Source organism: Primulina tabacum, chromosome 1, assembly GCF_025594145.1.
Source record: "Primulina tabacum isolate GXHZ01 chromosome 1, ASM2559414v2, whole genome shotgun sequence".
Lineage (NCBI taxonomy): Eukaryota > Viridiplantae > Streptophyta > Magnoliopsida > Lamiales > Gesneriaceae > Primulina > Primulina tabacum.
Window position 1 is genome coordinate 55,612,287 of NC_134550.1, and position 23,307 is coordinate 55,635,593.

Here is a 23,307-nt window from a genome sequence, read left to right on the forward strand (position 1 = left end):
TCCCAACTTTTAAGCTTCAGTACATATTTTTCCTTAAATGATACCCAAATTTGTTGGTACTTAATATTATAAATTGAAATATCATTTTTATGCATTCTGAAAATATTCAGTTATTATTGTTGTTGCCATGGAACATTTGGAAAAAAAACAAATTCGCAACTACGCATAGAACATTTTCAAGTACTTACTTTTACTTGCGAAATATTTATTTTCAGATTTAAAATACTTGATTTGGTAAATGAGATACGTATAAAATTTAATAAAACACGGGCTATTCGAGTAGGCAATGTAACTTCACCAAGTGCTAGCAACTGAACTTTTTGAAGTACTTATTTTTACTTGTTAAATACCTAATTTGACCATGAAAATACTTGATTAGGCAAAGAAAATACTCATAATGGATATTAAAATACTGGATTTTCGAATATGCATTTCACTTTTAAATATCCTCACACTTGGATGCATTTCGATGACATGTACATTTCATTTAAATTTTTTTTATAAAAAAAACAAATTCGCAACTGAACTTTTCAAAGTACTTATTTTTACTTGTAACATACCTAATTTTACAATAAAAGTACTTGATTTGGCTCAGAAAATACTCATAATAGAAATTAAAATACTGGATTTTCGAATATGTCTTTCACTTTTAAATATCCTCACACTTGGATGCAATTCAATGACATGTACATTTCATTAACAAAAATTTTAAAAAAAACAAACAAACAAATTCGCAACTGAACTTTTCGATGTACTTATTTTTACTTGTTAAATACCTAATTTTACCATAAAATACTTGATCTGCCTCAAAATATACTCATAATGGATATTAAAATACTGGATTTTCGAATATGCCTTTCACTTTTAAATATCCTCACACATGGATGCATTTCGATGACATGTACATTTCATTTAAATTTTTTTTTTAAAAAAAAACAAATTCGCCACTGAACTTTTCAAAGTTCTTATTTTTACTTGTAAAATACCTAATTTTACAATAAAAGTACTTGATTTGGCTCAGAAAATACTCATAATGGAAATTAAAATAATGGATTTTCGAATATGTCTTTCACTTTTAAATATCCTCACACTTGGATGCAATTCAATGACATGTACATTTCATTAACAAAAATTTAAAAAAAAAAACAAATTCGCAACTGAACTTTTCGAAGTACTTATTTTTACTTTTTAAATAACTAATTTTACCATGAAAATACTTGATCTGGCTCAAAATATACTCATAATGGATATTAAAATACTGGATTTTCGAATATGTCTTTCACTTTTAAATATCCTCACACTTGGATGCATTTCGATGACATGTACATTTCATTTAAATTTTAAAAAAAAATCGCAACTGAACTTTTTGAAGTACTTATTTTTATTTGTTAAATACTTAATTGTTCAATCAAAATACTTGATTTGGCAAAGAAAATACTCATATTGGATATTACAATACCTGCTTTTAGAATATGTCTTTCACTTAAATATCATCACACTTTTTGAAGTACCTATTTTTACTTGTTAAATACTTAATTTTACAATAAAAATACTTGATTTGGCTCAGAAAAGACTCATAATGGATATTAAAATAGTGGATTTTCGATATGCCTTTCACTTTTTAATATCTTCACACTTTTTGAAGTACTTATTTTTACTTGTTAAATACTTAATTTGACCATAAAAATACTTGATTTGGCTCAAAAAATACTCATAATAGATATTAAAATACTGGATTTTCGAATATGCCTTTCACTTTTTAATATCCTCACAATTGGATGCATTTCGATTTTAAGTAATTGATTTGGCTAAGAAAATACTCATAATGAATATTAAAATACTGGATATTGAATTAGGCAATGTAACTTCATCAAGTGCTTGCATTTACATTCAAGATGCATTTGGATGACATGTTCGTCTCACATGTTATCATTTCTTTGTAAATAAAATTTCAAATTCCCAACTAAGCATGAAACTTTTAAAATACTTAGTTTTACTTGCATCTTGCACGGAAGGACCAACAATTGGTGAACTTACGTTGCCTACTAGAATATCCAGTTGGTGAAAGACAAGTAAAACTAAGTACGTTAAAAAGTTCAGTTGCGAATTTTATTTTTTTTAAAAAAAATTTAAATGAAATGTACATGTCATCGAAATGCATCCAAGTGTGAGGATATTTAAAAGTGAAATGCATATTCGAAAATCCAGTATTTTAATATCCATTATGAGTATTTTCTGAGCCAAATCAAGTACTTTTTTTGTAAAATTAAGTACTTCAAAAAGTGTGAGGATATTTAAAAGTGAAAGACATATTCGAATATCCAGTATTTTAATATCCATTATGAGTATTTTCTTAGTCAAATCAAGTATTTCCATCGTAGAATTAGGTATTTACTAAGTAAAAATAAGTACTTCAAAAAGTGTGAGGATATTTAAAAGTGAAAGACATATTCGAATATCCAGTATTTTAATATCTCTTATGAGTATTTTCTTTGTCAAATCAAGTATTTTCATTGTAAATGTAGGTATTGAACAAGTAAAAATAAGTACTTCAAAACGTGTGATGATATTTAAAAGTTAAAAGGCATATTCGAAAAACCAGTATTTTAATATCCATTATGAGTATTTTCTGAGCCAAATCAAGTATTTTCATGGTTAAATTAGGTATTTAACAAATAAAAATAAGTACTTCGAGAAGTTCAGTTGCGAATTTGTTTTTTTTTAAAAAAAAACTAAATGAAATGTACATGTCATCGAAATGCATCCAAGTTTGAGGATATTAAAAAGTGAAAGGCATATTCGAAAATCCAGTATTTTAATATCCATTATGAGTATTTCCTGAACTAAATCAAGTAGTTTCATTGTAAAATTAAGTATTTAACAAGTAAAAATAAGTACTTCAAAAAGTGTGATGGTATTTAAGTGAAAGGCATATTCGAAAATCAAGTATTTTAATATCCATTATGAGTATTTCCTGATCCAAATCAAGTATTTTCATTGTAAAATTAGGTATTTAACAAGTAAAAATAAGTACTTCGAGAAGTTCAGTTGCGAATTTGTTTTTTTTTTTAAAAAGTAAATGAAATGTACATGTCATCGAAATGCGCGCCTGCTACTGTTCACGCGCAACTTTTTTTTTTTCCGATTTTCGTCCCTTACACGTTCCGACTACTCGTTTTATGTTCTTTCAACATATGATGAACTCTTTCGAGTTTTATTCAGAACAATCGAACTTAATATTCGTTCATTAAGCTTCGTTCTTCGTTTCGAATTTTTCCAAATCAAACACATTGATTTATTTGATTAATTTTCATTCATTAAGCACCAAAATTCCAACAAGTATCTCATTTACCAAATCAAGTATTTTAAAATTGGAAATATGTATTTCGCAAGTAAAAGTAAGTACTTCAAGATGTTCTATGCGTAGTTGCGAATTTGTTTTTTTTTTCCAAATGTTCCATGGAAACACTAATAATAACTGAATATTTTCAGAATGCATAAAAATGATATTTCAATTTGTAATATTAAGTAACAACAAATTTGGGTATCATTTAAGGAAAAAAAATGTACTGAAGCTTAAAATTTGGTATATTTGGCAAAACATTCATGGAAAAAATTTGCAAGGGAATATTTGTAATGATAACAAACCACAACTCACAACAAATATGAAACTATCTGTCAACAATACAGTTTAATGATTAAGACATAATCACTTCATTACACATCTACAAATTGCAATTCCAAACACATAATCTGTTGTTTTGCAACAGCATACAGTTTTCCAATCTCAATGAACCAATTGAGTTTGACAACAACACATTAGTCTTCTTCATTACAAACTTCAAATACTACCTAATACTTGTAAATTGAACAGATTCAGTGTTTGTTTACAAAAAAAATGTCATGCCATCAACGCACGATAAGTCTTACCATCACGTCAAAACAACAAACAAAAAATGGCTACCATAAACGTAATGATCCAAAAGATCGATTAATTCTATGAACAACACCAAATATATTCACAAAATGCCACCACATCTTGTTGTCTTTTTTGAACAACCTTCCATGCTGCTTTCTTACTCTAACACATGCCTGCAACCAATTAAAAAAATTAAGATAGCAATTTGGAATTTTTAAAATAAATTAAATTACAAATAACTTAAGATAATGGAAGTAAACGATATAGTATTAATGTATATGTCAATCAAACAAATTATGGCACTGGTTCTTTGCAAGTTCGTCTATTATGCCCTCGCCCATGACATCTCCCACACGTTGTCACACGTTGTTCAACTTGAGAAGGTATCCGTTTGGTCCTTCTACGTCCTGGCTGGCTACGGGTTGTAGGAGCATAAATGGTAGGTCCATCATTCAGATAACCCTCCCTCATGTCATTTGTTGGAATTGGATTTATGATTCCTTTATAAGCTTGGCGGTACATGTTCATCTTAAAATATCCATCACAGAATTGATAAACCGACAAAGACTTTGATTCTATGCACGAGCAAGCATGCTTGCACGGTAGCCTATACATCTGCCAATATCGACATGAACAACGACATGAATTCAAATCCACTGAAAAACTTTTGTCCCCATCTATCACCTCAAACAGAGCTCCACATGACTTGTGCACCTTTAAGCTTCGAGATTGTCCGTATGCAATTGACACCTCCTTCTCCTTTCTTGGACTTAGTTCTCCGATCATCGCCATTGTTTTTTCTCGTCTTTTGTGCATCGTGGTCATTATTTGAATTCGTATGTTATCTATCATACCCACAATAGGTAGATATCGCGCTTGTTTTACCCAATTGTTCCAGCTTTCAACAATATTATTATTAATGACACCCCATCGCTCACCCACAAACATAGAATTGGCCCAATTTTCTGAGGGCACACTCACAAGAAACTCCTGGGCGAGCGGCATCGAATCGATTATGCTTTTGATATGTTGCGAGAATTCATGTCTTGATGGGGTGTACGCAGCTTTCTTCAAAACAGAAGACCAATGTTTCTTGTTATGGAGAGGATACCTACGCAATACCTGCAAAAAAAATTTAAAAACATTACAGATAATAACCAACTAATGAAGAATAACAAAAAAAAAAGATGGTTAAATTATTGAAAAATCACCATAAGACAAACCTGCTTGACAAAGTTATCGACCAGATGTCTTAAACAATAAGAATGGTGACTACCAGGGAACACAGTCTGAATAGCTTTGATAAGTCCAGGATGTCGGTCAGAGAAAAAAATGTAGCTACGGAATATCATTATGTATTGGGATGCCAATACATGTTTTAACTGGTAGCAAAACCATTCCCAATTAGAATCGTTTTCTGCATCAACAATTGCATACGCAAGTGTAAAAACATCATCATTCGCATCCTTTGCCACATCGCCTAATAAACATCCTTTGTACTTGTTCTTATTGTGAGTTCCATCCAAAAATAATAATGGCCGACAACCACTAATAAAACCAACCAGACATGCATGAAAACATATGAATAACCGTCTAAATTTGTTTGTCATCGAATCAATTTCACATTCAACAAAACTCCCGGGATTTGTTTCTTTAACAGCATGACAATACCATCGTAATTTATCATACGACCCCTTATCAGTTCCATAAATATCATGCATTGCCATCTCTTTACCCGCCCAAACTTTATGATACTTAAGTTCTACTCCATAATCTCTTTCAATGTCCTTCAGCATTGTACATGGGCGATATGATGGCTCTCCCCTTAACTTCTCCTTCACAACATTAGCTACCCAGGATGAATCAGCTTTAGGGTGACCTCTACTCCGCAAATTATCATCCCCACAACTATGGCTTAGGTTGCACTTTCTTATGCCGAATGAATTGTCCGATTTATGTTTGGAGGCATAAATTTTCCACTCACAATTCTCTTTGCTGCAAACAACTAAGATCTTACCACTTTCATTTCTCCTGTACCTAAAAGATCTTCTACTGGCAATAACATAATTTTTAAGACAAATCCTGAATTCAGCTGCATCTTTAAATTTTTGCCCAACACCACGTATGCAATGAATCCAAGCATCAATAGAATTGGTTAAAGTGCCAACGTCAAGCTCGTGACCTCCATCAGAACAAACTTCATCAGCAAAATCAAACCTAACCATTTTAATACAAATCAATAAAATACATGAGGAAACACATCAATATTCTTTTACATAATTTAAAGTGAACTATAAATATAACAAACAATACTCAAGCCATGCACAACAGTAAAAAACAAACAATAACTCATTTACCAACTCTGCAATATCTGAAACCTGCAAACAAACAATAAAAACAATGCAAACAAAAATAAAAAAGGAAGTTACCTCGCAATGACTGGGCTCTGATCATCTTTTGGAAATGCTATCAATTTGATTATATTTAGTTTCAAACAACTGTGAAGGTTTATCATATTTCGAACATCGTCATCTTCATTCAGGGTTACTGCAATATGATCATGGGGTGCCATGTATTGCAATAACGTTAATTCAGAATTAATAGCCGCACATTTTAGTCCTAAACTCTCGAATATCTCTAACAAAGTTGCGCCATTAGGAATTGAAATCAAATAAAGACCATTGACGTAGCGGCAACTTCCAAGAAACGAAAATATTGGGCTCCCCGAACCGACTTCCATCAATAAATCGATCGTCGAATATCTAAATTATTAATATTTGCTTCTGCCGATTTAGGCGTCAAATAAATTGGAAATCCAAAAACAGAATATCAGTTCTACAATGTCTTACATTAAATAAAAACTCAAATAATGGGGATAAATGAATTACATAAAATAAAATCACAACTTATCCAAAATCGACCTTTGTGCTCAAACAATATTGAAGCAGAAATTTTTCTATACACGTTATAGTTCAACAAAATCATCCAATTTTAGAACTATTTTTCTACAAAATCATCGTACTAGTTCAACAATTCTTCTCAAAATTGTTTGATAAAAGGTAAGTCAAGTCAAAAAAAAAATAGTGCACAAAAGAAATCAAGTGGAAACATGATAAAGATCTTACATGCGGAAACTAATATCAAATTACAATCTCATTCTATCAAACCAAATAAAAAACATTCCGTCAAAATAAACTAAAACAATCTCATTTTCACAAGCCAAACTAATCTCACATAACTATCATTCAAAGTATATTCTATAAACTAACAACTTATTGTAAACAAAACTTGTTCCCAATATCATGCACATTAATGTCCGTATTCGGTCAAAACAACAAAATTCAATTTCACAATACTGGCCTAAAATTCAATTTCACGGTAATGCACCAAATTTTATTAACAAAAAAAAAAACATAAATTGGATTCAATCAAGCATATTACTTTGTTCAACCTTATTCTCCTCCTCACATACGCTGCTTCGACCCAGAAATTGCTTCGACCAAGAAGTTCTGGTTTTTGCAAAGTTTCCAGCAATAGTAGCGCTGGTAGGGACTCGGCTTTGCTGGGAAATTTCTACGCTTCGTTACAAAGATTGACGATTTTGAGCTACGGGTTTGTGCGAAGAGTTAGTTACATACATTTGCGGAAATATGGTAAATTGGGCAGATGGAGAACGGGAGAGGGTTTATAGATAAGGGTGTGTAAGAAATTGAAGGAAAAAAAAGGTTTCTCGGACAGATGACAACAGGAGGGGAAGCGAGAAAGAGAGCCGATTAAGAAATTGAAGGAAAAAAAAAAGGTTTCTCGGACAGAAGACAACAGGAGGGGAAGCGAGAAAGAGAGCCGATGAGGGAAGATGAACAGCAATAGGGATGGATTCTTATAATTTTTTATTCATTAAAAAGGGGTAAAAATGTAAAATTGCATAACACATGTACTAAAAATAAAGCTAGACTGTTTTCAGGTATTAAAACACAAAAATAAACTCATAGGTACTGAATCATAACAAAATATTGGACAGATGCATTTTTCAGCAAATTACCGTTAATTAATAAATCTAAAAAAACTTACAATATTACTATGATAACATAATTCTTGATCTTAACTAACACTTAAAAATTTACCAAAAATTAAATGGAAAAAATTTACATTATATCGAAACTAAAATCATCTAAAAGATGCAAATTTTAAGTGTTGTGATGTGGTAAAATTGTGTAAGAGAGAAAAATTTTAAGTGTTGTGAAGTGGGGGTAAGAAAATGTATTGAGAGTGGTGGTATTTATAGAAAATTTTGCGACGGTTATTTGTTTAAATCGTTGCTAATAGCGACGGTTAAAGACCAAACCGTCGCTAATTATGACGTTATTTTCAAAATTTAAATTTTGCGACGGTTAGACCTAATGCCCGTCGCTATATTAGCGACGGGTTGAGTAAAATCGTCGCTACGTTAAATTATGCGACAATTTTTTTTACCGTCGCTAAATGTAGCGACTGTTTTATTAAAGTTAGCGACGTTTGTATATCTAACCGTCGCAATTTTGAAATACTAACGGGTTGATTTAATCGTCGCCAAATTTAGCGACAGTTGTTGCAAAATCGTCGCTAAGTATGGCAATAGCATCCACAAACCGTTGTAAATTGTCCAAAAAACACGCTAATAGACAACAGTTCACAGAACCGTTGTCATTGACCTTAAAAACTGTTGTCTTTGACCCCCAAAAGACAACAGTTTTTATAAAACCGTTGTCTCTTGCTTAAAAAAACGCTTTTTAACAACGGTTTTAATTAAAACCGTTGTCGTATGTGTGTTGTTGATTTAAAAATTTCTTGTAGTGATAGGCTCCATTTATGCTTAGGGCGAAGCCTCGCTCTAGCATTAGACAACATCAATCCGTACCGAAGAGAATCTTCACATATTTAATCAAAAGCACCCTGCCAAATCACCCGGCCGCAAGAATACCACAACATTTTAAAACAATATTTAGATCGTGTTGACCTACATATTCCTGCTTTGTCTTCTATGTCAACTCTCTCCAATTTCATCTCTTATATTTTAATTACTTGAATATGTGATTTATAAATTCATAGAGTTGTCGTTCAATTAATAAAAGTAACGAGCCCCTGTTTGGAAGAGCTAAAAAATTAGTTAAATCCAAATCCATGATGAACATAAGAAATAATTATATTTATTATTATTAAGACTATAGGCAATGGATCCTCTATGATCATGCATAAACCATAACTCCAATTCCATGAAAAAACATTACAAAAACCACAATTCCATGTAAAAAATCACCAAAAACACTTGTATAAGAAAAAAACCTAACTTGAATAAATGTAATATAAAGAGAGACATACCAAAAGGCTCCTGCAATGAGCTTCCTCTTACGAGGGGCAGTCAACACTTTCTACATAAATAATATTAGATTGTATTAAAATCTCAAGGAATATAGTATAAAAAGATACTGAAAAAATAATATAAATATAAACAAAATTAATTCAAGGAAAAAAACTATACATATCTCAACTTTACCGTACGATAAATCCTTCATTTGTGGATTAATAATGGGCAACAAAAAACACTAGAATAAGATATTTCTTTCAAATGGCACAGAGATATATCCTTTAAACTCATTGTTAATGTCATGGCTATTTTGTATTATCAAAAATTGTCTCTTTCTTCCATGTGTTTCTATCTTTCAACTTTCTACCACTAAGACAGCATGGTAGTATCAATTATTTATATCCTCATTCGCTAGCGTTCCGTAATATATAGCCTAAAAGAATTTGTTTGTGAAAAAAAACATGTAATAATAATCCACTTTCTACAATATTATATAAGATATAAACTCCAACAACATGTTAGCTGAACTGACATAATCCTCTCAAAACCGACGTTAAACAATTTTTGAATTCACATCCCACCTAGGTTGTACTAAAATACATATATAAAAATATAAACAGTAAAATTTATTAGCAATTATTTATTGTTTTAAGTATAGTTCACAATCTAGATATCTAAACATCAACTTGAAAAAAACAATCTTAAGTTCCGTCTGCGAGGGCCTCCGCTATCGCCTCAACGCCGCCTGATCACCAGAGAAAACTGCGACCCCCTCCCCACAACCGCTTGCACCACACCATGGATGATCGAGACAACCCAGCCGCTCTACTGTCCTCGTAACCCACTCTGATAACCTTAAAAGTTGTCGCCCAGTCCCCAGCAACACCAAAAAACCACCATGTTCAACCCCCCCAAGAGAAGCAAACCCAACCACCTCCGCTGCACTTCCACCAAACACTATTCTCGAACACCACCGCATTGCGTCACACCGAAATAAAATTAATTCAAGGAAAAAAACTATACATACCTCAACTTTACCGTATGGTAAATCCTTCATTTGTGAATTAATAATGGGCAACCAAAAACACTGGAATAAGATCTTCCCTTCAAATGACACTGATATATATCCTTAAAACACATTGTTAATATCATGGCTTTTTGTATTATCAAAAAATTGTGTCTTTCTTCCATGTGTTTCTATCTTCAAACTCAACACCAAAAACCACCATGTCAACTCGCTCCAATTTCATCTCTTATATTTTAATTACTTGAATATGTGATTTATAAATTCATAGAGTTGTCGTTCAATTAATAAAAGTAACGAGCCCCTGTTTGGAAGAGCTAAAAAATTAGTTAAATCCAAATCCATGATGAACATAAGAAATAATTATATTTATTATTATTAAGACAATAGGCAATGGATCCTCTATGATCATGCATAAACCATAACTCCAATTCCATGAAAAAACATTACAAAAACCACAATTCCATGTAAAAAATCACCAAAAACACTTGTATAAGAAAAAAACCTAACTTGAATAAATGTAATATAAAGAGAGACATACCAAAAGGCTCCTGCAATGAGCTTCCTCTTACGAGGGGCAGTCAACACTTTCTACATAAATAATATTAGATTGTATTAAAATCTCAAGGAATATAGTATAAAAAGATACTGAAAAAATAATATAAATATAAACAAAATTAATTCAAGGAAAAAAACTATACATATCTCAACTTTACCGTACGGTAAATCCTTCATTTGTGGATTAATAATGGGCAACAAAAAACACTAGAATAAGATATTTCTTTCAAATGGCACAGAGATATATCCTTTAAACTCATTGTTAATGTCATGGCTATTTTGTATTATCAAAAATTGTCTCTTTCTTCCATGTGTTTCTATCTTCAAAATCAACACAAAAAAACCACCATGTTCACTACCTAACCACCTTCGTTGCTCCTCCACCAAACACTACTCTCGAACACCACCCCATGGCGACGCACCAGAACAAAATTAATTCAAGGAAAAAACTATACATACCTCAACTTTACCGTACGGTAAATCCTTCATTTGTGGATTAATAATGGGCAACCAAAAACACTGGAACAAGATCTTCCCTTAAAATGGCACTGAGATATATTCTTTAAACCCATTTTTAATGTCATGGCTATTTTGTATTATCAAAAATTGTCTCTTTCTTCCATGTGTTTCTATCTTCAAACTCAACACAAAAAAACCACCCTGTTCACTACCCCCCAAGCGAAGCAAACCCAACCACCTCCGCTGCTCCTCCACCAAACACTACTCTCAAAAACCACACCCTGGCGTCGCATCGGAACAAAATTAATTGAAGGAAAAAAATCTACACATACCTCCACTTTACCGTACGTTAAATCCTTCATTTGTGGATTAATAATGGGCAACCAAAAACACTGGAATAAGATCTTCCCTTCAAATGGCATTGAGATATATTCTTTGAACCCATTTTTAATGTCATGCATATTTTGTATTAACAAAAATTGCTTCTTTCTTCCATGTGTTTCTATCTTCAAACTCAACACCAAAAAACCACCATGTTCACTCCTCTCCCAAGCGAAGCAAACCCAACCACCTCCGCTTCTCCTCCAACAAACACTACTCTCGAACAACACCCCATGACTTCGCATCGGAACAAAATTAATTCAAGGAAAAAAACTACACATACCTCAACTTTACCGTACGGTAAATCCTTCATTTGTGGATTAATAATGGGCAACCAAAAACACTGGAATAAGATCTTCCTTTAAAATGACACTGAGATATATCCTTTAAACACATTGTTAATGTCATGAATATTTTGTATTATCAAAAATTGCCTCTTTCTTCCATGTGTTTCTATTTTCAAAATCAACACCAAAAACCCACCATGTTCACCCCCCCAAGCGAAGCAAATCCAACCACCTCTGCTGCTCCTCTACCAAACACTACTCTCGAACACTATCCAATGGCATCGCACCGGAAAAAAATTAATTCAAGGAAAAAAAAACTACACATAACTCAACTTTACCGTACGGTAAATCATTCATTTGTGGAATAATAATGGGCAACCATAAACACTGGAATAAGATCTTTCCTTCAAATTACACTGATATATATCCTTTAAACACATTGTTAATGTCATGGCCATTTTGTATTATCAAAAATTGTCTCTTTCTTCCATGTGTTTCTATTTTCAAACTCAACACCAAAAAACCACCATGTTCACTCCACCCCACCCAAGCGAAACCAACCCAAACATCTCCGCTGCTCGTCCACCAAACACTACTCTCGAACACCACCCCATGACGTCGCACAGGAACAAAATTAATTTAAGAAAAAAAAACTACCCATACCTCAACATTACCGTACAGTAAAATCCTTCATTTGTGGATTAATAATGGGCAACCAAAAACACTGGAATAAGATATTCCCTTCAAATGGCACTGAGATATATTCTTTAAACTCATTTTTAATGTCATGGCTATTTTGTATTATCAAAAATTTTCTCTTTCTTCCATGTGTTTCTATCTTCAAACTCAACACAAAAAAAAAACCACCATGTTCACTACCCCCCAAGCGAAGCAAACCCAACCACCTCACTGCTCCTCCACCAAACACTACTCTCAAAAACCACACCCTGGCGTCGCATCGGAACAAAATTAATTGAAGGAAATAAATCTACACATACCTCCACTTTACCGTACGATAAATCCTTCATTTGTGGATTAATAATGGGCAACCAAAAACACTGGAATAAGATCTTCCATTCAAATGGCATTGAGATATATTCTTTGAACCCATTTTTAATGCCATGCATATTTTGTATTATCAAAAATTGCTTCTTTCTTCCATGTGTTTCTATCTTCAAACTCAACACCAAAAAACCACCCTGTTCACTCCTCTCCCAAGCGAAGCAAACCCAACCACCTCCGCTTCTCCTCCAACAAACACTACTCTCGAACAACACCCCATGACTTCGCACCGGAACAAAATTAATTCAAGGAAAAAAAACTACACATAACTCAACTTTACCGTACGGTAAATCATTCATTTGTGGAATAATAATAAGCAACCATAAACACTGGAATAAGATCTTTCCTTCAAATTACACTGAGATATATCCTGTAAACACATTGTTAATGTCATGGCCATTTTTTATTATCAAAAATTGTCTATTTCTTTCATTGTTTCTATTTTCAAACTCAACACCAAAAATTGTCTATTTCTTCCATGCATATTTTGTATTATCAAAAATTGCTTCTTTCTTCCATGTGTTTCTATCTTCAAACTCAACACCAAAAAACCACCCTGTTCACTCCTCTCCCAAGCGAAGCAAACCCAACCACCTCCGCTTCTCCTCCAACAAACACTACTCTCGAACAACACCCCATGACTTCGCAACGGAACAAAATTAATTCAAGGAAAAAAAACTACACATAACTCAACTTTACCGTACGGTAAATCATTCATTTGTGGATTAATAATGGGCAACCAAAAACACTGGAATAAGATCTTCCTTTAAAATGACACTGAGATATATCCTGTAAACACATTGTTAATGTCATGGCCATTTTGTATTATCAAAAATTGTCTATTTCTTCCATTGTTTCTATTTTCAAACTCAACACCAAAAAACCACCATGTTCACTCCGCTGCTCGTCCACCAAACACTACTTTCGAACACCACCCCATGACGTCGCACCGGGACAAAATTAATTTAAGGAAAAAAAACTACACATACCTCAACTTTACCGTACAGTAAATCCTTCATTTGTGGATTAATAATGGGCAACCAAAAACACTGGAATAAGATATTCCCTTGAAATGGCACTGAGATATATTCTTTAAACCCATTTTTAATGTCATGGCTATTTTGTATTATAAAAAATTGTCTCTTTCTTCCATGTGTTTCTATCTTCAAACTCAACACAAAAAAACCACCCTGTTCACTACCCCCCAAGCGAAGCAAACCCAACCACCTCCGCTGCTCCTCCACCAAACACTACTCTCGAAAACCACACCATGGCGTCGCATCGGAACAAAATTAATTGAAGGAAAAAAATCTACACATACCTCCACTTTACCGTACGGTAAATCCTTCATTTGTGGATTAATAATAGGCAACCAAAAACACTGGAATAAGATCTTCCCTTCAAATGGCACTGAGATATATTCTTTAAACCCATTTTTAATGCCATGCCTATTTTGTATTATCAAAAATTGCTTCTTTCTTCCATGTGTTTCTATCTTCAAACTCAACACCAAAAAACCACTATGTCCACTCTTTCCCAAGCGAAGCAAACCCAACCACCTCCGCTTCTCATCCAACAAACACTACTCTCGAACACCACCCCATGACGTCGCACCGGAACAAAATTAATTCAAGGAAAAAAAACTACACCTACCTCAACTTTACCGTACGATAAATCCTTCATTTGTGGATTAATAATGGGCAACCAAAAACACTGTAATAAGATCATCCCTTCAAACGACACTGAGATATATCCTTTAAAACATTGTTAATGTCATTGCTATTTTTTATTATCAAAAATTGCCTCTTTCCTCCATATGTTTCTATTTTCAAACTCAACAGCAAAAAACCACCATGCCCCCTCCCCCCAAAGCGAAGCAAACCCAACCACCTCTGCTCCTCCTCCACCAAACACTACTCTCGAACACCACCCCATGGCGTCGCACCGGAAAAAAAAATAATTCAAGGAAAAAACTATGCATACCTCAATCCTTCATTTGTGGATTAATAATGGGCAATCAAAAACACTGGAATAAAATATTCCCTTCAAATGGCACTGAGATATATCAATGGCTATTTTGTATTATCAAAAATTGCCTCTTACTTCCATGTGTTTCTATCTTCAAACTCAACACCAAATGATGTTTCGGCCACACATGCGGAATGAATGAATAATCTTATTCATAAAAAAAAGTAGGATTAGGAAATAATCACTCCGTCCTATAAATTTAAATTACAAATTTGAATTACTTGGGTATATTGGCGATCCCAATAATCCTCTTTTAATTATCTACTATACTAAAAGTACAATAATATTTTACCTTATCGTCAAAGTGGGCGACATGATTCATGTCTCGTCCATCCTCGCACAAAGTTGTAGCTAATAAACCTCGCTTTATAGCCTATAGAAAAACATCTTCAACACGGGCGCCATTAGAACTGTTCTCGGCAAGTGTCGCTGCATCTTCAAGATGAGGTAGTTCTTTGTACAAGAGGTCAACACACTCATTAAAATCAAAATAGTACAGATGATTCCATTCTTGGGATAGTTGCTTAAAAATAAAATAAAAATATTAAATAGCAATCAAATATTTAATATGATAAATGACATTAGATTTAAAAATTTTAAATTACAAGATACACTAATGGGGAATAAAAATATCTTTATGAGTATATGAAGAGTTACTTTAATTAAACTATTAATGATTAATAAATAATTAAACATTTGTTTAAAAATATAGAAAGAGAAAGATATAATAGATTTCTAGACTTTTGTGAAATTTAACCTTAATCTATCTAGATTTTTACACGGTATATAAAGTTTAGAAGAATGGATCATCTACCGTGCATATCATGTTGTGCAGGTCTACTTGATCCAACGGTGTTGGTGGTTTTGGGCATAGCCAAATATCCGAAACAAAAGTTAAGTGGTATTCAAAATAAATTTTGGGAAAAATAACTATTTTTTGGTTTTGATCTATTAACTTTCAAATCAGTATATGAGTGTTAAGTATTATTTAAATAACTTTATATTATCTGGGTGTCATTTGCTAGCAAGAAATGAACAAGTGTAAAAAGCTGATCAAATTTCCTTGTCAACAAAGAGAATTAAGATATAGTCAAATAGATGTTACTATATTATTTATTAGATGTGAGGCGTTTTACCGATGAATAATAATCTATTTTCTACAATATTATATAAGATATAAACTCCAACAGCATGTTAGCTGAACTGACATAATTCTCTCAAAACCGATGTTAAACAATTTTTGAATTCTCATCCCACCTAAGTTGTACTAAAATACATATATAAAAGATATAAACTGTAAAATTTATTAGCATTTATTTATTGTTTTAAGTATAGTTCACAATCTAGATATCTAAACATCAACTTGAAAAAAATAATATTAAGTTCCGTCTGCGAGGGCCTCCGCCATCGCCCTAACGCCACCTGATCACCAGAGAAAACTGCGACTCCCTCCCCACAACGGCCTGCACCGCACCATGGATGCTCGAGGCAACCCAGCCGCTCTACTGTCCTCGCTACCCACTCTGATAACCTCAAAAGTTGTCGTCCAATCCTCAGCAACACCAAAAAACCACCCCGTTCACCCCCCTTCCCCAAGCGAAGAAAACTCAACCACCATCGCTGCCCCTCCATCAAACACTACTCTCGAACACCACCCCATGGCGTCGCACCGAAAAAAACACCACGTGAGCCCTTCTCGCACCAAACCTAGTTATCCATCCCCTTATACCCATTGCCGAGCAAAGCTCGCCCCAAGACATTGTTGCGCCGTTACTTGTTAGCGGCCAATTACAAAAAAAATATAAAAAAAAAAAGATAGGGAAAGCAAAAGCAGAAGGTCTGACGCGCCCATGCATATGGAACATTATTTAAATGCAGAGAGAGATAAATTTTACCTGTTGTGTTAGAGGCGTGATTGATGTCGATTGGACTCACATCTCTTATCCATTTATGGTAGAAACCCTAATTAGGATATGACAGTTGGAGTAACATTTCCTAAGTTCTAAAAAACAATTAGTAGCTTAATTTATGTTATATCATCAATGTTTTAATTTAAAAAATTATGTTTAATAAAAAATTAGAAATAAATATCAAAAAATAAAACACCTAATTTATGTTATGGACTTGGTAAGAGAAGAGCAAAACCCTAATTTATGTTAATCAAAAGTTGGGAATAAGTTTCAATAAAAAACCAGATTTCGTTCTAAACTTAAATGTATTTATATATAAAAAATTAAATATATAATAATAAAATTTTAGATAATTAAAAATAGTGAGGTGGCTATATTAAGCAAAAACACTTCAATGTGATGTCACGTTAAAAAACCACATTTAGGTGCTAATGCTTAACTTATAATTGTGATCTTTGACATAAGTGCATGCTTAATTGCATATTAAATTTTAGTAGAAAACATAATTATTTAAATGACAATGTAATATATATATATACACACACACCACACTCTCTAATTAAGCATCAATTGCTTCGAAATTGCACTCCTTATAATATTGGGATTGAAGTGTTTATGATCATTAGATTCGTGCAATTTTGGTTACGCGTTCAAATATATGGATTCGAGCACTATCATAACATTCTTTCATATCTTAAAGTTTTTGAGTCAGTAAACAGTGAACTTTAATTAAAACTGATAGAAGTAGGTACAAATTGAGAATTAATTTGTGGGATTGGTAAAAACAATGTTCTAAAAATAAATTGTAAAATATTTGAATATTTTTTCTTAATTTAAAGCTTTAAATAAAAATATTATGTATATTTTAGTAGGAATCGTTCAATGTCTTTAGAACGTTTAAAGAAAAGCTGACATTCTGATCTTTTTTTTTATAAATTGTTTCTATTTTTGGAATGGTAGACCTGTCTTTGTGATGTTAGCCATATTTGTGTTTCTTTTCAAATATGCTGAAAACATTAAAAATAATAATAAAGATTTGTTTGTGGAAGTATTTTAAAATCTATTTTAATGTTTTATAAGTGAAAAAAACTTAATTAAAACATGTATTTGAACAATATTTTTTAAAAAAAGTTTGAAACATATTTTTAGAAAAAAGTTTTCAAGTATAATTTTTAGAGAACAATCTAGATGTATTTTTTCAAAAAATGTAAGCAATGATGTAAAATAAAACATGCAAATTTTTTATTGTAAAAATATTTTTATAAAATAGTTGTCCAAACATATATGTATTCTTGAAATAACTATAAAAACTTTTATAGATTTTTTTTAAAAAATAAACTTCGATAAAAAAAACATTTTATAAGTAATTGTTCAAACATAAACTATATATAAAAAGAAAAAGAGAGAGATAGAAAGGTATCAGATATACAATTGTTTGTATCATTTTGCTTTTGTTTAGTTGAATTGTCTTCTGATGATTAATATTAATTGTTATATTTATTGTAATATATATTTAAGGAACAACAATATTGGATCAGCCTCCATATATATCTCATCACTACTCTTAACGAAAATGAGATTATAAATTCTGTAATCTCGTGAGATTATGTTAATAATAATTTGATAGTGAGAAGCGTAAACATATCTTTTTTTAAATCCTTTTGTAATTAAATGTTGATTTTCGTTTGTAAGAGCATGACTTTGTGTTCATGTTATTGATGAATATGGTTTTCCATTTTCTTTATTTCATTTGGGGTTTGATTAACGAGGTTAGAACTGATGACCAACTTCGGAATTCACATCTTCCTTGATAATAATAATAAATAATAATTACAATAATAAATAAAAAAATGTGGGGAAGAAACATATTTAATCTTGTTGAAAAATATATTTAAAATGTGAGTATTGAATATTTGAATGTTGAAAATAAGAGTTGTAAATATTGAAAATTAGTGTGTGATGATGTAGGTAATGATGTATTTTATTTTTGGATTATTTGTAAAGATTTCCTATAAATAGATCTTTCATTTGTGAAGAAAATCACAATTGAGTAGAGAGAAAAATATTATAAAGTGTGTAATTTGGTAAATTTTGAGAGTTTGAGATTTTTACTTTTTACCATAAATTTTTACTTTTTCACAACACGTTATCAGCACGAAGCTCTAAAAGTCCTACATACTTTTCCAAGCTCCAAACAGAAGAAAAAGGTAACAAAAATAATTATATTTATTTTACTGTTATTTATTTATTGTGTATTTATTTAATATACAATATAATGTTATTATTAGAAATAATAAAAATAAATTTTTCATAAACTTGTTATAAATCCTGGGAGGATGTTAAGACGACATCCCACACTCCCGGTAAGGGATACGACAAGTATAAAAGCCTATAAGGTTTTTAAACAAAATAAATTATGACACTCATTATAATATTATGATATGATATACATAATTATTTAAACATGTCTAATATTATATATATCATATTATTATCATAAAATTATACAAATACATACCTTTATTTTTTTTGTACCCCAACGGTCATAAATGGTAAACAACGGCTATTTTTTTGCCCTATAAATATGATCTCACAAACACATTCCATCACTCCAACTTTCTCTTCTTCTCTAAAAATTATCCATCATCAAATTTTTCGAAGAAAAAAGAAGATGGCTTTCTCAAGGATATTTTTAATTATTTTGGTTATCATACTCACGAGTCTTTTATTTATCGGAGAATATCCTCCTCGTGCGTTTTCTTTATTTTTACAAATACTTGTACTTGTTGTTTATCCGTTACTTTGTATTGCAATAATTATTAACTAATAAAATGCATCGTAATTTTTTTTAGTACCACCATGTCAAATTTAACAAAGCTCGAATTTGTTGCGCTCGACATCACGGGAAAGAATTATATGCCATGGACTCTAGATGTAGAAATGCATCTTGAGTCATTGGGTCTAAGCGAGACCATTAAAGAAAATGGCATATGCACGTCACAAGAAAAGGCAAAAGCCATGATATTTTTGCGTCGACATCTCGACGATGGATTGAAATGTGAATATCTGACTGAAAAAAATCACATGGCTTTGTGGAAGGGATTAAAAGAAAGATTCGAACATATAAGAGAAGTTATACTTCCGACCGCCCGGGATGAATGGAATACATTGAGATTCCAAGACTTTAAAAAAGTCAGTGATTACAATTCGGCGATGTATAGAATAATCTCGCAATTAAAATTTTGTGGACATGAGGTCACAGAATCTGAGATGCTTGAAAAAACATTTTCCACGTTTCATGCATCAAATATTACTCTACAGCAACAATATAGAGTACGTGGATTCGCGAGATATTCTGAACTCATCGCCTGTCTTCTTGTGGCGGAAAAAAACAACGAGCTATTAATGAGAAATCATCAGTCCCGACCCACTGGATCAACATCATTTCCAGAAGTAAATGCTGTAAATAAAAATGAATTTAAACCTGGAAACCAAAATCAAATTCAAAGACAAGGTTTTGGTCGAGGTCGAGGTCGTGGACGTGGACGTGGACGTGGAATTGGCCGTGGTCGTGGTCAAGGCCGTGGTTTTGAAAATAATCGAGATAGTTATTTTTATAACTCATCTCAAAAGAACGTCCCAAACCATCCACAGAAAAGGCATCATGAGAATATGAGTGTTAATGAGAATCACTCAAAAAGATATGAAAGTTCTTGTTACAGATGTGGTACTCCAGGACATTGGTCCAAAGTTTGTCGAGCCCCTGAGCACCTTTGTAAACTTTATAAAGAATCATTAAAGGGGAAAGAAAAGGAGACCAACTTCACTGAACGCAGTGACCGTTTGACTGATTCAACTCATTTTGATGCTGGTGATTTTATGAATGATTTCTCTGGAAATGATCAATATGTTGGTGGGATAGAAATGAACAATATTGATGCTGCAGATTTTCTCAACGATTTCTCTGAAAATGAACAATATAATGGTAGAATATAAATGTACAATAATCTATTTTTCATGTATTCATAGAATAATGTTTTATTGTATAATTATGATTTGTGTTATATTTAAATATATATTGCAAGTAATTTATTTCATTGCATATTTTTTTGAAGTTCAAATATGGAAAATGCTATGAGCAAAGCTGAAGTTTGCATACCCGATAGTGGTACAACGCACACTATCCTCCGAGATAAAAGATATTTCTTGGAACTAAAACCAACAAAAACAACGGTGAATACAATATCAGGTCCTGTAGACTTGATTAAAGGATGTGGTAAAGCACAATTTTTGTTACCTAATGGTACAAAATTTTTTATCATTGATGCTTTATATTCACCACAATCGAAAAGAAATTTGTTGAGTTTTAATGATATATATTCCCATGGGTATGATACTCAAACAATGAATGAAGGGAATGAGAAATATATGTGTCTTATCACATATAAATCAGGAAAGAAATATGTGATTGAAAAACTACCAATGCTCCCTACTGGATTGCATTATGCACACATAAGTCCCATTGAATCAAACATGGTAGTTGATAATTCTTCAATATTAACCAATTGGCATGATCGATTGGGACATCCTAGATGCGAAGAATTATAGAAAATACACATGGTCATCCGCTGAAAGACCAGAAGATCTTTCAGAATAATAAGTTTCAATGTAAAACATGTTTTCTTGGAAAACTTATTATAAGACCATCACCAGCCAAAATCCAAACTGAATCACCAATGTTTCTTGAACGTATTCAGGGTGATATTTGTGGACCAATCCATCCATCATGTGGACCATTCAGATACTTTATGGTATTGATTGATGCCTCCAGCAAATGGTCACATGTATGTTTATTGTCAACTCGAAATATTGCATTTGCAAGATTACTTGCTCAAATAATAAAATTGAGGAATCAATTTCCCGATTATACAATCAAGAAAATTAGACTTGATAATGCTGGTGAATTTACTTCCCAAACTTTCAATGATTATTGTATGTCTATGGGAATTATTGTTGAGCATCCTGTTGCTCATGTACATACACAGAATAGATTGGCTGAATCATTGATTAAACGTCTGCAAATGATTGCTAGACCAATGATTATGAAAACAAAGCTCCCTATTTCTATATGGGGACATGCAATTTTACACGCTGCTTCATTAATTCGCATCAGACCAAGTGCATATCATAAATACTCCCCATTGCAGCTTGCATTTGGTAAAGAACCAGACATTTCTCATCTGAGAATTTTTGGATGTATGGTGTATGTGCCTATTGCACCACCACAACGAAAGAAAATGGGACCTCAAAGAAAGGTTGGAATTTATATCGGTTATGATAGTCCATCAATCATTCGATATCTTGAACCTCAGACAGGCGACGTGTTCACAGCACGTTTTGCTGATTGTCATTTTAATGAGGAAATCTTCCCAATGTTAGGGGGAGAACAGAAACATACCGAAAAGGAAATTACATGGCATGTATCATCGTTGTTACATCTGGATCCAAGAATAAAACAATGTGAAAAAGATGTACAACAAATTGTACACTTGCAAAGAATAGCCAATCAAATACCAGATGCATTTGCTGACACAAAAGGGGTAACTAAATCATATATACATGCTGCAAATGCCCATGCTCGAATTGAAATTCCAAAGAAACAAATTGAAGATACTCGTGATGTCATTAAACGCCTGAAGCGTGGAAGGCCAGTCGGTTCCAAGGATAAAAATCCTCGAAAAAAAAATTCATAGAGAAACACGATGATCACAAAATAAAGAATGATGTTTCTGAAGAAACACATGATGATCACAAAATAGAGAATGATGTTCCTGAAGAAACATATGATGATGAAAATGTTCTGTCAGAACCACAAACTGACGAGAATCATGAAATCTCTATCAATTACATTAATACTGGAAAAATATGGAACCGAAAAGATATAGATGAAATTGATGATATATTTTCTTATAATGTGGCAATCGACATCATAAATGATAACGAAGATCATGAACCAAAATCTTTTGGTGAATGTAAAAATCGGCAGGATTGGATAAAATGGAAAGAAGTCATCCATGTTGAATTGGATTCGTTAAATAAACGTAATGTTTTTGGACCTATAGTCCTTACACCTGAATGTGTAAAACTTGTTGGATACAAATGGGTTTTTATTCGAAAGCGAAATGAGAAAAATGAAATAGTAAGATATAAAGCTCGACTTGTTGCACAAGGTTTTTCTCAAAGGCCTGGAATTGATTATGAAGAAACGTATTCTCCCGTGATGGATGCAATTACGTTTCGGTATTTGATTAGCTTGGCGGTATCTGAAAATTTAG

The 23,307-nt window shown here is 32.4% G+C and overlaps 1 protein-coding gene across 1 annotated transcript; it reads right to left on the bottom strand.

The window, feature by feature from the left end:
* Window positions 1-4,213: 4,213 nt before the first annotated feature.
* LOC142513684 (uncharacterized) lies at window positions 4,214-6,373 on the bottom strand. Its single transcript, XM_075619736.1, has 2 exons — window positions 5,143-6,373; window positions 4,214-5,041 (listed from the first exon to the last, which is right to left on the bottom strand). The coding sequence occupies exons 1-2, from the start codon at window positions 6,142-6,144 to the stop codon at window positions 4,214-4,216; spliced, it is 1,830 nt and encodes a 609-aa protein (XP_075475851.1). The 5' UTR covers window positions 6,145-6,373.
* Between the last annotated feature and the right edge of the window lie 16,934 nt (window positions 6,374-23,307).

Coding starts and splice junctions, on each gene's coding strand:
- LOC142513684 (XM_075619736.1), bottom strand. CDS start 6,144: ATGGTTAGGTTTGATTTTGCTGATGAAGTTTGTTCTGATGGAGGTCAC. Junction 5,042..5,142: donor TCGATAACTTTGTCAAGCAG/GTTTGTCTTATG, acceptor TTTTTTTTGCAG/GTATTGCGTAGGTATCCTCT.